General features: G+C 56.1%; 3 protein-coding genes across 7 annotated transcripts in view; 2 read left to right on the top strand and 1 right to left on the bottom strand.

Annotated features, from left to right (window-relative positions):
* LOC117869139 (alpha-2-macroglobulin-like protein 1) overlaps positions 1–13455 on the top strand; it is a 777004-nt gene that overhangs the window by 119481 nt on the left and 644068 nt on the right. The gene's annotated exons all lie outside the window — the stretch shown is intronic.
* Positions 1–13455, bottom strand: part of LOC117869140 (alpha-2-macroglobulin-like protein 1) — a 582774-nt gene that overhangs the window by 83344 nt on the left and 485975 nt on the right. The window lies entirely within an intron of this gene.
* Positions 1–13455, top strand: part of LOC117869144 (alpha-2-macroglobulin-like protein 1) — a 76101-nt gene that overhangs the window by 19006 nt on the left and 43640 nt on the right. For both annotated transcript variants that reach the window (XM_034755686.1, XM_034755685.1), the window contains exons 7-11: positions 5404–5580; positions 6897–6978; positions 7258–7414; positions 8633–8707; positions 9268–9424. In XM_034755686.1, the coding sequence (XP_034611577.1) occupies positions 5404–5580; positions 6897–6978; positions 7258–7414; positions 8633–8707; positions 9268–9424 (648 nt within the window). The remainder of the gene's footprint in view (positions 1–5403; positions 5581–6896; positions 6979–7257; positions 7415–8632; positions 8708–9267; positions 9425–13455) is intronic.

Here is a 13455-nt window from a genome sequence, read left to right as displayed (position 1 = left end):
CAACAGGCGCTACTGAGCCGCTACAATTTCAACTCCTGGAACTCTATGGGGAAGTTTAAGGAGTTGATTCCCCAAGAGTCCAGGGAAGAGTTTGGAGCCATGGTAGAGGAGGGCAAGAAGGTGGCTCGGACCTCCTTGCAGGCCTCCTTGGACATTGCAGACTCAGCTGCGAGGACCCTGGCTTCGGGTATCGCTATGCGCAGGATCTCCTGGCTTCAGGTTTCAGGTTTGCCTCCGGAGCTGCAGCAAACCCTACAAGATCTGCCCTTTGAGGGTCATGGATTGTTCTCAGATAAGACGGACTCTCGCCTGCAGAGCCTCAAGGACTCGAGAACAATCATGCGCTCCCTGGGGATGCATGTTGTGGGCCCTCAGCGCAGGCCATTTAGGCCGCAGCCTCAGCGCTTCTACCCCCCCCCGCCTCGTCAGAGACAGGACTCGGCCCGGAGGCGAGGGCGAGGTGGTAGAAGAAGGTGGACCGGCCCTCAACCCGGCCAGAACCAGGGGCCACCTAGACCACCTTCAGGCCCCAGGCAGAACTTTTGAAGGTGCGGTCGAGGACGGCGCCCCAGTCATCCCCCAGGATCCAGCCCCCTCCTTTCGGGATCGCCTCTCCCACTTCCACCGTGCTTGGTCCCTTATAACTTCGGACCGTTGGGTCCTCCGCACGGTGGAGAGGGGATACGCTATCCAGTTTTCTGCTATCCCCCCCTCCTCCCCCCCTTCCCCGTCCCTCTTCAGGGACCCTTCTCACGAGCAACTTCTTATTCAGGAGGTTTCTACACTCCTGGCCATGGGGGCCATAGAGGAGGTTCCGATAGAGTTAAGGGGCAGGGGATTTTATTCCCGTTACTTCCTGATCCCCAAGTCCAAAGGAGGTCTGCGACCCATCTTGGACTTGCGCGGACTCAACAAATTCGTAGTAAAGTTGAAGTTCCGCATGGTCTCTTTGGGGGCCATTATCCCTTCCCTCGATCCTGGAGACTGGTTCGCCGCCCTCGACATGAAAGACGCATACTTTCACATTGCAATTTACCCGCCTCACAGACGCTTCCTGCGATTCGTGGTAAACACGGTGCACTACCAATTTGCAGTCCTTCCCTTCGGCCTATCCTCGGCCCCAAGAGTGTTCACGAAATGTATGGCTGTCGTGGCAGCGTACCTTCGTCGGCAAGGGGTACAGGTGTTCCCGTACCTAGACGACTGGCTGGTGCGCGGTCGCACCAAGGAGCAAGTTCAAGCTCACGTCCACAGAATAGTGCACACATTCAACGAGTTGGGCATCCTACTCAACAAGGACAAATCCACTCTAGAGCCTACCCAGAGAATAGAATTCATCGGCGCAGTTCTAGACTCCAGACGTGCACAAGCCATCCTGCCAGACAACCGCTTTGGCACCATCACGAACCTCATTCAAGGGCTCAAGGCCTTCCCAACTACCACGGTGAGGTCGTGCCTTACCCTGCTGGGTCATATGGCTTCCTGCACGTACGTAACCAGGCATGCCAGACTTCGGCTTCGCCCGCTTCAAACCTGGGTGTCATCAATATACCGTCCACATCGGGACAGCCTGAACATGGTGGTCACGGTCCCGAACTCGGTCCTGGCCTCCCTCACCTGGTGGCTAGATCACAATGTAGTCTGCGAGGGGATGCCATTTCACGCACCACAACCCTCTCTGCACCTGGTTACAGACGCGTCATCCCTGGGTTGGGGTGCCCATCTCAACGAACATCATACCCAGGGCCTGTGGACTGCACCCCAGTTAGCCCTACACATCAATGTTCGGGAACTGATGGCGGTGCGCCTGGCGTGCCAGGCATTTCTCAATCTCCTACGTGGCCGCTGTGTGTTAGTTCTCATCGACAACACCACGGCCATGTTTTACATCAACAAGCAAGGAGGAGCACGTTCGTCAATTCTATGCCAAGAGGCCACTCGCCTGTGGGACTTCTGCATCGCCCACTCAATCCATCTCACGGCATCGTTCCTCCCTGGAGTCCAGAACACTCTAGCGGACCGACTCAGCAGGTCCTTCCAGACGCACGAGTGGTCTATCCGTCCGGACATCATACATTCCATCTTCCGGAGGTGGGGGTTTCCCCAGATAGACCTGTTTGCATCTCGAGACAACAGGAAGTGCCACGTGTTCTGCTCCCTACAAGGTCGAGCTCCGGGCTCCCTCTCGGATGCGTTTCTCCTTCCCTGGAAAGACCACCTGTTTTATGCCTTCCCTCCGTTTCCTCTGGTCCACAAGGTACTGCTCAAATTGCGCAGAGACCAGGCACAGGTAATTCTGATCGCTCCAGCGTGGCCGAGACAACATTGGTACACCACTCTGTTGGAACTCTCGGTTCAGACACCAATCCCGCTTCCGTTGTGTCCGGATCTCATCTCGCAGGACCACGGCCGGCTGCGTCTCCCCGACCTGCAATCACTCCACCTCACGGCGTGGCTGCTCCATGGTTCACCCAGGCAGAGCAGCAATGCTCGCACTCTGTACAACAGATTCTGCTGAGCAGTAGGAAGCCCTCAACACGGACCACGTACCTGGCCAAGTGGAAGCGGTTCTCCTGTTGGTGCGAATAACGAGCCACGTCCCCGTTACAGGCACCTATTCCTCTCATATTGGAATATCTCCTCTCCCTAAAACAGCAAGGGTTGGCGATATCTTCAATTAGAGTTCACCTGGCCGCTATATCAGCCTTTCACCCAGGGGAACTCACGTCCTCGGTATTCTCTAACCCGATGGTCGTTAGATTCCTCAAGGGCTTAGACCGGACGTACCCACAACAGCGTCAACCCGTTCCGACGTGGGACCTCAATCTGGTTCTCTCCAAACTCACAGGTCCTCCATTCGAGCCACTAGCCACCTGTTCACTTTTGTACCTATCCTGGAAGACAGCCTTCCTCGTAGCCATCACCTCAGCAAGGCGCGTTTCTGAACTCAGGGCGCTTACATCCGAGCCCCCTTATACAGTTTTCCATAAGGATAAAGTGCAGCTTCGTCCACATCCTGCCTTTCTCCCTAAGGTGGTTTCTCCATTTCATATCAACCAGGACATTTTTCTCCCGGTCTTTTATCCCAAACCACATGCCACTCGCCAGGATCAACGTTTGCATTCCCTGGACGTACGAAGGGCCCTGGCCTTCTATATTGACCGCACAAAGCACTTTAGAAAGACGACGCAACTCTTCGTTGCAGTGGCCGACCGAATGAAAGGCTTACCGGTCTCCTCACAACGCCTATCCTCCTGGATTACGTCTTGCATCCGGACTTGCTATGACCTGGCAGATGTCTCAGCACCCCACCTCACCGCTCACTCCACGAGGGCCCAAGCCTCCTCGACTGCTTTCCTGGCACATGTTCCGATACAGGACATTTGTAGAGCGGCGGTTTGGTCATCAGTCCACACGTTTACAGCTCACTATGCACTAGTGCAGCAGTCCAGGGACGATGCTGCTTTCGGATCAGCGGTTTTGCACACAGCAATGTCTCACTCCGACCCCACCACCTAAGTTGGGCTTGGGAGTCACCTAATGGAATGGATATGAGCAAGCACTCGAAGAAGAAAAGACGGTTACTCACCGTTGTAACTGTTGTTCTTCGAGATGTGTTGCACATATCCATTCCAAACCCGCCCCCCGTCCCCACTGTCGGAGTAGCCGGCAAGAAGGAACTGAGGGGGCGCCGGGTCGGCTGGGGTATATATTCAGCGCCATGAAGGCGCCACTCTAGGGGGCTCCACAGCCGACCCGCCGGTGTTGCTAGGGTAAAAATCTTCCGACGATCGTGCACGCGGCGCGCACACACCTAATGGAATGGATATGAGCAACACATCTCGAAGAACAACAGTTACAACGGTGAGTAACCGTCTTTTTCTCTGCAATGACTTTATCATCTTTAAGTGCTCCTTTTGTATCTTGATCGTCTAGGGGCCCCACTGGTTGTTTAGCAGGCTTCCTGATTCTGATGTAAACAAAAAAACATTTTGTTATTACCTTTTGAGTTTTTGTCTAGCTGTTCTTCAAACTCCTTTTTGGCTTTTCTTATTACATTTTTACACTTAATTTGGCAGTGTTTACGCTCCTTTCTATTTACCTCACTAGGACTCACGTGGTGATGCCATGAAGCTGTGCCAGGGTATTAGCGTCTTGGCTATTCATCACCACATATTGGATGAATGGATTATAAGGTGGATAGAAAGCTGGCTAGATTGTCAGGCTCAACGGGTAGTGATCAACGGCTCGATGTCTAGTTGGCAGCCAGTATCAAGCGGCATGCCCCAGGGATTGGTCCTGGGGCCAGTTTTGTTCAACATCTTTATTAATGATCTGGATGATGGGATGGATTACACCCTTAGCAAGTTCACAGATAACACTAAGCTTGGGGGAGAGGTAGATACGCTGGAGGGTAGGGATAGGGTCCAGAGTGACCTAGACAAATTAGAGGATTGGGCCAAAAGAAATCTGATGAGGTTCAACAAGGACAAGTGCAGAGTCCTGCATTTAGGATGGAAGAATCTCATGCACAGCTACAGGCTGGGGACCGACTGGCTAAGCAGCAGTTCTGCAGAAAAGGACCTGGGGATTACAGTGGTTTAGAAGCTGGATATGAGTCCGCAGTGTGCCCTTGTTGCCAAGAAGGCTAATGGCACATTGGGCTGCATTAGTAGGAGCATTGCCAGCAGATCGAGGGAAGTGATTATTCCCTTCTATTCAGCACTGGTGAAGACACATCTGGAGTATTACGTCCAGTTTTGGGCCCCCCACTACAGAAAGGATGTGGATAAATTGGAAAGTCCAGCAGAGGGCAACAAAAATGATCAGGGAGCTGGGGCACATGACTTATGAGGAGAGGCTGAGGGAACTGTGCTTGTTTAGTCTGCAGAAGAGAAGAGTGAGGGAGGATTTAATAGCAGACTTCAACTACCTGAAGGGGGGTTCCAAAGAGGATGGAGCTCAGCTATTCTCCCTGGTGGCAGATGACGGAACAAGGAGCAATGGTCTCAAGTTGCAGTTGGGGAGGTTTAGGTTGGATATTAGGAAACACTATTTCACTAGGAGGGTGGTGAAGCACTGGAATGGGTTACCTAGGGAGGTGGTGGAATCTCCATCCTTAGAGGTTCTTAAGGCCCAGCTTGACAAAGCCCTGGCTGGAAAGATTTAGTTGGGGATTGGTCCTGCTTTGAGCTGGGGGTTGGACTAGATGACTTCCTGAGGTCTCTTCCAACCCTGATAGTCTATGAGTCTGTGATTCTATCCGCATAACCCCATGTGGCCTGAATCGAACTGGGGGCTCTGGGCCCCCATGTGCCAGGGCTCCAGGGACGTGGTGTTATGGACGGGGCAGCTGTTGTGCAGCCTGGTGATTCTCCGCTTCACTGACTCCCTTGGTGCCAGGAGACATAATGGGCACGTCTCTTCAGAACATAGAACGCCTGCTGGCCATGCCCTATGGCTCTGGAGAGGAGAACATGGTCTGGTTCGCTCACAACATCTACACCCAGCAGTATCTGGAGAAGAGCGAGCAGCTGAGCCCGGAGATCAGAGACAAGGCCCAGGGATTCCTCCAGAGCGGTGAGTGTCCACCCGCCCCTGCACCCCCAGGGCATGGCGGGGCTATGTGAGGGCCCTGTCCATGCCACCTCTGGGGCCCGGGCTCCAATCCAGACCCAGATCAGGGCTCTGGCTGACTCTGGGGGTCAGGGAATTAGATTCTTGGCCTTTCTTCTCTGGGGCACAGTCCCGAGGCCCGGGACATAAGGACTGTTTGACTCAGGGTTCAGGGAATGGGAGAGAGCCCTTTCCCCTTTAGGAGGCGCCGGTTGGGATCCAGCCCCAGGTCGGGGCACTAATGGGTTTGGGGGATCAGGGCCCTTGTCATGAACATAAAGGTAAAGGTAGCATAAAATCCCTCCTGGGCAGCTGTACTGAATCGCTTTACCTGTAAGGGTTTAAGAAGCTTAAATAACCTAGTTGGTACCTGACCAGAAGGACCAGTGAGGAAAGAAGATACTTTCAAATCTGGGGGAGGGGAGGTTTTGTTTGTGGCTCTCTTTGTTTTGTTCCCTCTCCGGATGGAGAGAGAGACCAGACAGGTACAACATCTCCTGAAAACATACCTGAAATGTTGCATCTAAAATTACTAAAATTGTAAGTAAGGCAAGGAAATGCGTTCAGTTATCTTTTGTTTTGGCTTGTGAAATTTACCTATAGTAAAGAGGTAGTTTCATTCCTGTTTTGTAACTGTGAAGCTGAGCCAGAGGGGAATTCCCTTTTTTAAATCTTTTTATTTACCCTGTAAAGTTACCTTCCATCCTGATTTTGCAGGTGTGATTCTTTTACTTTTTCTTTATAAATAAAGTTCTTCCTTTAAGAACCTGATTGATTCTCAGTGTCCTAAAGACAAAGGGTTTGGTCTGTGCTCACATTGCTAACCAATTGGTTCCTATATTATTCTCAAGCCTCCCCAGGAAAGGGGGTGAAGGGGCTTTGGGGGATATTTTGTGGGGGATAGGGACTAGAAGTGACACTTTCCTGAATTTTTGTGTAAATCACTTGGTGGTGGCAGCAATACCGTCCAAGGACAAGGAAAAGAATTTGTGCCTTGGGGAAGTTTTTAACATAAGCTGGTAGAATATAAGCTTAGGGGATCTTTAATGCGGGTCCCCACATCTGTACCCCAGAGTTCAGAGTGGTGAGGGGGAAACCCTGACAACCCTCTTCAGCCTTAACTCTGTTCCCCTATACAAACCAACCCCTGGAATCTCTGAGTCTCAGCGTTGTGGGGGAGGGAAGGGCTAGCAGGCCCCACGGGGTGCAGGCTGGGGGTGGATTCTAGCCCCTGGGGTTGAACGGATCCAGGACTCGCTGTCTCTCTACCATCCCCGCAGGCTACCAGCGCGAGCTGCTCTATAAACACAACGACGGCTCTTACAGCGCCTCTGGGAAGAGCGATGTCACGGGCAACACCTGGTGAGGGGCCGCACGGCACGGGCGAGTCAGGACTCTGGGTGGGCAGAGCCTGCCGGGCTGCAGCCTGATCCCCAGCCCCACTGCTATTACAGTCCTGCTCCCCACACAGCTCTGCCCCACATACTCACTCCAAATCCCCCCCATTCCCATCCTGGGCTCCCCTGACAGCTCTGTTTACCCCCACAATGCTGACCCCCAGCCCTGTCCTCCATGCACCTCCCTCCTGGCCCGCAGCATCTCCTGCAGATTGTCCCTCTCACAGGGTCTCTCCCCGCCCAGGCTGACGGCCTTCGTTCTCAAGTCCTTCGGCCAGGCCAGGCCCTATATCTCCATTGATGAGAAGCACCTAGAGGACGCCCTAGGGTGGCTGCAACGTCACCAGCAGGAGACCGGCTGCTTCCGCAGTGTGGGGTATCTGTTGAACAACGCCCTGCAGGTGGGAGGCTGGGGGGATGGGCTGATGGGATGGGGGAGGAGGGGATAAGCTGGGGAAGGGGGTGGGGGCCCCTCATGGCAGCTGGTTGTCGTAACCTGTTTCAGTTTGGGGGATTTCCCTGGGTTTTTAGCAATGGCTGAATGGCTGAAACGTCCGGGTCAGTGGGTTATTGCACCAAACGAGGGAGCAGCCCTGGCCCAGCCCCCCTGGCTCCTGCACAGCCCGGTCTCCCCGCGGGCACTGAGCAGACCCCACACCCATTGCCTGGCACGGAGAGCCTGAGGGGTAGGGCCCAGCCCAGCCCTGAAGTCATGTGACTCCCACAACTCCCCATGCGGCTCAGTCAGAAAGGCCGTTTCGGTGCATCATGGGAGATGTAGTCCGAAGGAGCCCAAGTCCATGGGGGAGCGGGGGAACGAGGCCAGTGCAGCTGAATGTTGAACCTGTTTGCAGTGGAAGGTTTCGGTTCAGGTTGCCAACCCAAGAGGCTGCGATTTGGGCCCCGCCGACCCACAGCAGAGTGTTGCGTTTCCATTTTCCCAACGGAAATCGAAACGTTTCAGCAAATGTAACGTTTTCCCGCAAAGTTTTGGTTTTGTGGAAACTGCATCGTCTGTCGAGAAATCATTTCAGTAGGAAATTCCAACCTAGCTTGAGTCACAGCCCAATTCCTGCCACTGCCCCAGAGTTTACAGGGCGCCGGGACTCTACGGGGGGGGGGCCGGGGCTGTACCCACCCATTTGGGAGCTAGAAGGAGACAAATTTTAGGCAAAGTCTGGATTCCCGCCCTGGGGGGACTATTTAATGAGCAGGACCTCACCCAGCGAGGGGCGAATCCCTCAGCCTCTGCAGAAATGGCCCCTGGTCTTCACAGGAAATCTGGCAAATGTCAGTTCAAACCAACTTCCCAGCCTCTGGTTCCAGTGGGGCTCAGGTAGGGTTTTATGCTGGGAGTCCAGTGCAGCCAGGCTATGCAGCTCCTGAACTAGCGTGTGGAACTCACTGCCACCATGTGGACTCCCTGGCTGCTACAACTGCGGGCAGCTGCTTGGGACCCAGATCCAGCAGGAGGCAGGACCCAAACCCAGCCACCTGGAGCGCTGGAGCCGGTTCTTCTCTGTCCCAATGGGCTTGTCCTGGGCAGCGGCTCACTTGCTCCTGGCAACGTGCCCCGCAGCTCGGTCTCAGCTGGCTCCTGGTGTCTCCATCCCCCTCAGGGCGGCGTGGTGGACGAGCTCTCTCTCTCGGCTTATATCACGGCAGCGCTGCTGGAGCTGGGGCAGCCGCTCACGGTGAGGCCAAGCCCAGCTGTCCCAGGGGAGGGGCTGGAAGTCGGGGGGGAATTGGAAATTGTTGGTGACAGTGAGGGGGGAGTTAGTGCAAGGGAAGGGTTTGGGGTGAGACAGGGGAGTCCTGGGGGGGTTGGTACCAGGGAGGGATTTGGGGTGAGACGGGGGAGCTGTGGGGGGTTGGTACCAGGGAGGGATTTGGGGTGCTGTTGGGGGCAGTGGGGAGAGGGGTTGGTACTGGGAGGTGGGTCAGGGAGAGATAGGGATGGGGACAGTGGGTCAGGGATTCAGAAAGATTCAGCGGCTCGGCCAATTTTTGGGTCTGGCTGGGGGGGGGATCTGTCCGTGGCTTGGGCAGGCTGTTTATAGATGGGCCCGGGGCACGGGTGGCGGTGGGGAGGGTGGATGGGTCGGGGGAGGTGGCAGCTGCCTGCCTGCTGGAGCATTGTTAAGGCCCCATGGGGTGGTTACCAGGGGATGTGCTCAGGCCCCAGGCGCAGGGCGGGTCTCCTCTGGCCAGTTCAGCCTGATGGGGAGTCTGTTCGGTGTCTCCCCTGTCCCAGGACCCCATGATGACCAGGGCCCTCCAGTGCCTCCGGAAGTCGAGCACCAGTGACCTCTACATGCAGGCGTTGCTGGCCTACGCCTTCGGGCTGGCGGAGAGCACTGAACTGCGGGACGCCCTTCTGCAGAGCCTGGCCCAGCACAGCGTCAGCGCCGGTACCGGCAGCACCTTGCTCTAGTGCTCCCCTCGCTGCCGGCCTCTAGACACAGGGCAGGGCCAGCTGCCCCCCACGGCCCTGCCCACCCAGGTGCCCCTTTGCCCTGGGGCCTCAGCCTGGCAGGGGAGCTGGGTCTCTGTGGCCCAGTCAGTCCGTGGTCTCTGCTGAGGCTGCCAGCAAGGGGCCGACGCGCTGGGCTCTGTCATGGGGACACTTCTCCCCTCGGAGCTGGAGTGAGATCGTCCCGCCATTTCCCAGGGCCCAGCGCACGGAGCGAAGGGGGACGAGGCTGGGTCACTGCCAGGCTGGGGGGATCGGAGCTGGGAACCTAGAGGGGCAAAGCCCCATGTCCCAACCGAGCCCTCTAAAGCACCCGGAGCCAGGAGCGTGACGGGGTCCAGTGGGCTCAGAGCCCATGGGGCAGGGCCTTGCGTAGGCAGCTCCCAAGGGGAACGGGCCGTAACCGAGCCCTGAGGAGATGCCGCAGGACCCCAGCCCCCATCCTGTGTTGGGGACATCCCAGCTGGGGAGTGCCTGCCCGAGACTTCTCTGTTGGCCTATCTAATACTGGGAGGGGAACAGGCTGCACTGGGCTGGTGGCTGGCTAGGTCCTGCCGTCTCTGGGAGACGGGGCTGTACACGGAAGGAGGTCTCTGGGTGCTCCTTTGTCTGCAGCATGTGCCCCCCAGGGACCCATGGGAGACTGCCCGTCCCCCAGCTCCAGTTCCCCTAGCCTTTCCCTGCACAGATGCCCTTGGGTTTTGTAACGATGCTGGTTCTGGTGGGACCCAACTGAGAGTATTAATTTAGGACAAATTGCTTAAATCAGGGCAGTTACAGCCCAAGGCTGGGGTTTCTATGCACACCAAGGCAAACCAAACCAGCCAAACAGAGAGGCCTTCGGTCTCACCCCACTGGCTACTATAAGTTACACAAGCAATTTCCTCAGACACTCCAGTTTTCCAGTATCACTACCAGTGCCACTCGTTATGGGCACAAATGGTTATGAAAACCAATACCCCAGTAAAAGAAAAGAGGTTCTCTTGATCCCAAAGGACCAAGCCCCAGACCCAGGTCAATATACAAATCAGGTCTTCCCCACAAATCATGCTGTTGCCAATCCTTTAGAATCTAAAATCTAAAGGTTTATTCATAGAAGGGAAAAGATACAGATGAGAGCTAGAATTGGTTAAATGGAATCAATTACATATAGTCAGGGGCGGCTCCAGACACCAGTGCAGTAAGCGTGTGCCTGGGGCGACAAGCCGCGGGGGGGGGCCTGCAGGTCGCTGTGAGAGTGGCAGTCAGGCCACCTTTGGTGGTATGCCTGCGGGAGTCCGCTGGTCCCGCGGTTTCAGCAGCAATTCGGCGGCAGGCACGCCGAAGCCGCAGGACCAGCAGATCACCTGCAGAAATGCCACCGAATCCGCAGACCGCCCACAGGCATGCTGCCGAAGGCTGCCTGACTGCCGTGCTTGGGGCGGCAAAAAACATAGAGCCGCCCCTGCATACAGTAATGGCCAAGTTCTTGGTTCAGGCTTGTAGCAGTGATAGAATAAACTGCAGGTTCAAATCAAGTCTCTGGAGTACATCCCCAGCTGGGATGGGTCCTCAGTCCTTTGTGTAGAGCTTCCGTTTGTAGCAAAGTCCCTCCAGAGATATGAAGCAGGATTGAAGACAAGATGGAGGAGCTGAGCAGCTTTATATAGTCTCTTGCCATGTGGTCACTGCTTTCTTTGTCCCAAAGACAAGCTGTCCATCACATGGCATGGAAAAACCTCAGAGTTCTGTCCATAAGCATGTCCCTGCATCCCTTGCTGAGTCACAAGGTGTGTCTGCCTTCTCTCAATGGGTCAATTGTATAGCTGATGGTCCTTAATGGGCCATGAAGCAAGCTAGGCAGAGCTAACACCAAATTGTCTCGGGTGTCACCCAGAAGCAGAGCAAAAGTTTGAAATACAGACAGTATAGAGCCAATACTTACAACTTTAAATACAAAAATGATACATGCACCCAGATGCTCCCCTTCCCGCAGCCCCGGGGGGCCCTGCACTCACTCAGGGCCTCTCTGCCCCCCTCTAGCAGTGGCAGCACTAGGCACAAGCAGATTAAACAATGGTTCAGGGCCCCAAGCAGCTCATGTGGCCTCCAGTTTGGTATTGCCCCCAAAACCCATTCACCGAATGTAATGTGCCCTGCTTACCAGGGTGTCAGTGTGGGGGAGTTGGGATATTTTTTGGTTTGTGAATCTAATGCAGTTAATATTTGTAATGGGCTCGTTGGGGGCAGGGGGAATATTCCTGGTTAGCGCCCCATTCAGCTAGCACCAGCAATGTCCCCAAGCGGCTGCACCCCAGAAGCTTAGGGGTTGCCTGCAGCCAGTGACCCACCTGGGCTCGGCTTCTAGCTCAGACAGCAGAGGCTCAGGGGTTTCAAGTCAGAGATCCAGAGTTCAGTCCCTGCTGATGACCCACTTGTGTAGCCCTCCTGTGCGCTGTGAATCACCTGCTGTGTCCTTCCCCACAGGTGGCTGCATTCAGTGGGGAGCAGGAGTCCCTCTAGCCTGGGAAACCCCTGGGGCCCCTTTGGAAAGCAAACAGGTGACCCACTGTGTTGTAACTGCAGCCGTGGGGCTGCCCTTTCCTCGCCCCCTCTCCTAGGGGGACAGCTCTACTGGCAGAGGAAGGTGAAGGCCCTGCCCAGCCCCTATGGGAACCAGGCCCCGTCGGCGGAGGTGGAGATGACGGCTTATGTGCTCCTGGCCTATCTCTCCCTGCCCAATGTATCTGCTGCCGACATGGTGACCGCCACCCAGATCATCCGCTGGCTCAGCAAGCAGCAGAACCCCTACGGGGGCTTCGGCTCCACGCAGGTAACACCCCTGCCTTCAGGCCAAACTAGCGCTGAGGCCCTGGTGGAGGAAGGGGCCAGGAGTAGGGTTACTATATTTAAAAAATAAAAAAAGAGGACACTCCATGGGGCCCTGGCCCCGCCCCTTTCCCACCCCCGGTCCCGCCCCAACTCCGCCCCTTCCTGCCCCAACTCCACCCATTCCCCAAAGTCCCCGCCCTAACTCCCCCTCCTCCCTCCCAGCCACGCGAAAAGGGCTGCCCAAGCGCTACCGGCTTCACGGTTTGCCAGGCAGCCTCCAGACNTACAAAGGTGATACAAACATATAAACAAGATCCTCATACTTGGCAAATCATACCATTTCCACAGACACCTTCCATGGCATATCTAGTCAGATTCCCTGCAATTTTCTAATGTTGGTATCAACAATACCATAAAGTGTCTCCCAGACTCCACACAGCGTCACACAGCTCAGTGACCCCCGTCTCCTCCTCCGCAGGTCGTAGCCAAGGGAGCCATCGCCAGGATCCTCCACAAGGGGCTGGACCTCAGGGAGGGGGCTGGTAAGTGGCGGGGGAGGGGTCTGTGCAGATGGGGGGAACCCAGGGGGCTACTGGGGTTTGAGCCCCAAAGCAGGGGCTGGGCTGGGGGAGGGGGCTCTGCTGGCTGGGACTGACTTCCCCTGGGTGTTTCCCACCGTCCCTAGGGCTGACGGGCTCCTTCTCCGTGGAGCTGCCCATCGGCGCTGACCTGGCGCCCGCTGCCACGGTGCTGGGTTACACGGTGCTGCCCGATGGCGAGATGGCTGCCGACAGCGCCCGGCTGCAAATGGCCAAGTGCTTCCCGAACAAGGTGAGGGGCTCGGGGTGGAGGAGCCTCTGGGGTGGGGGAATCGCTCCTTGCCCCATAACAGGAGCCCTGAGCGGGGGCATCGCTGGGTGTCCCCAGCCCCTCCCTTCCCCGGCCTTACAGCAGCGCCAGGGTCGTTGCGTTAGTGCCAGCTCTGGTGAATTGATCACTAGCCATTTCGCCCCCGCCTGCAGGTGTTCCTGCGGTGACGGGAAGAGCTCCGGCCCCCGCACAATGTAGGAGCAGGTGCCTGCCCTCCCCCCCTCCCATTCCGTTCTCCCTGACCACAGCAAGTACCTGCTCCCCCAAACCCTTCCTGCCTCCCCCAGC

The sequence above is a fragment of the Trachemys scripta genome, chromosome 23 (genome assembly GCF_013100865.1).
Source record: "Trachemys scripta elegans isolate TJP31775 chromosome 23, CAS_Tse_1.0, whole genome shotgun sequence".
NCBI classification, from domain to species: Eukaryota; Metazoa; Chordata; order Testudines; family Emydidae; genus Trachemys; species Trachemys scripta.
The sequence above is the reverse complement of the archived record's forward strand: the minus strand, read 5'-3'. Positions and strand labels throughout refer to the sequence as shown.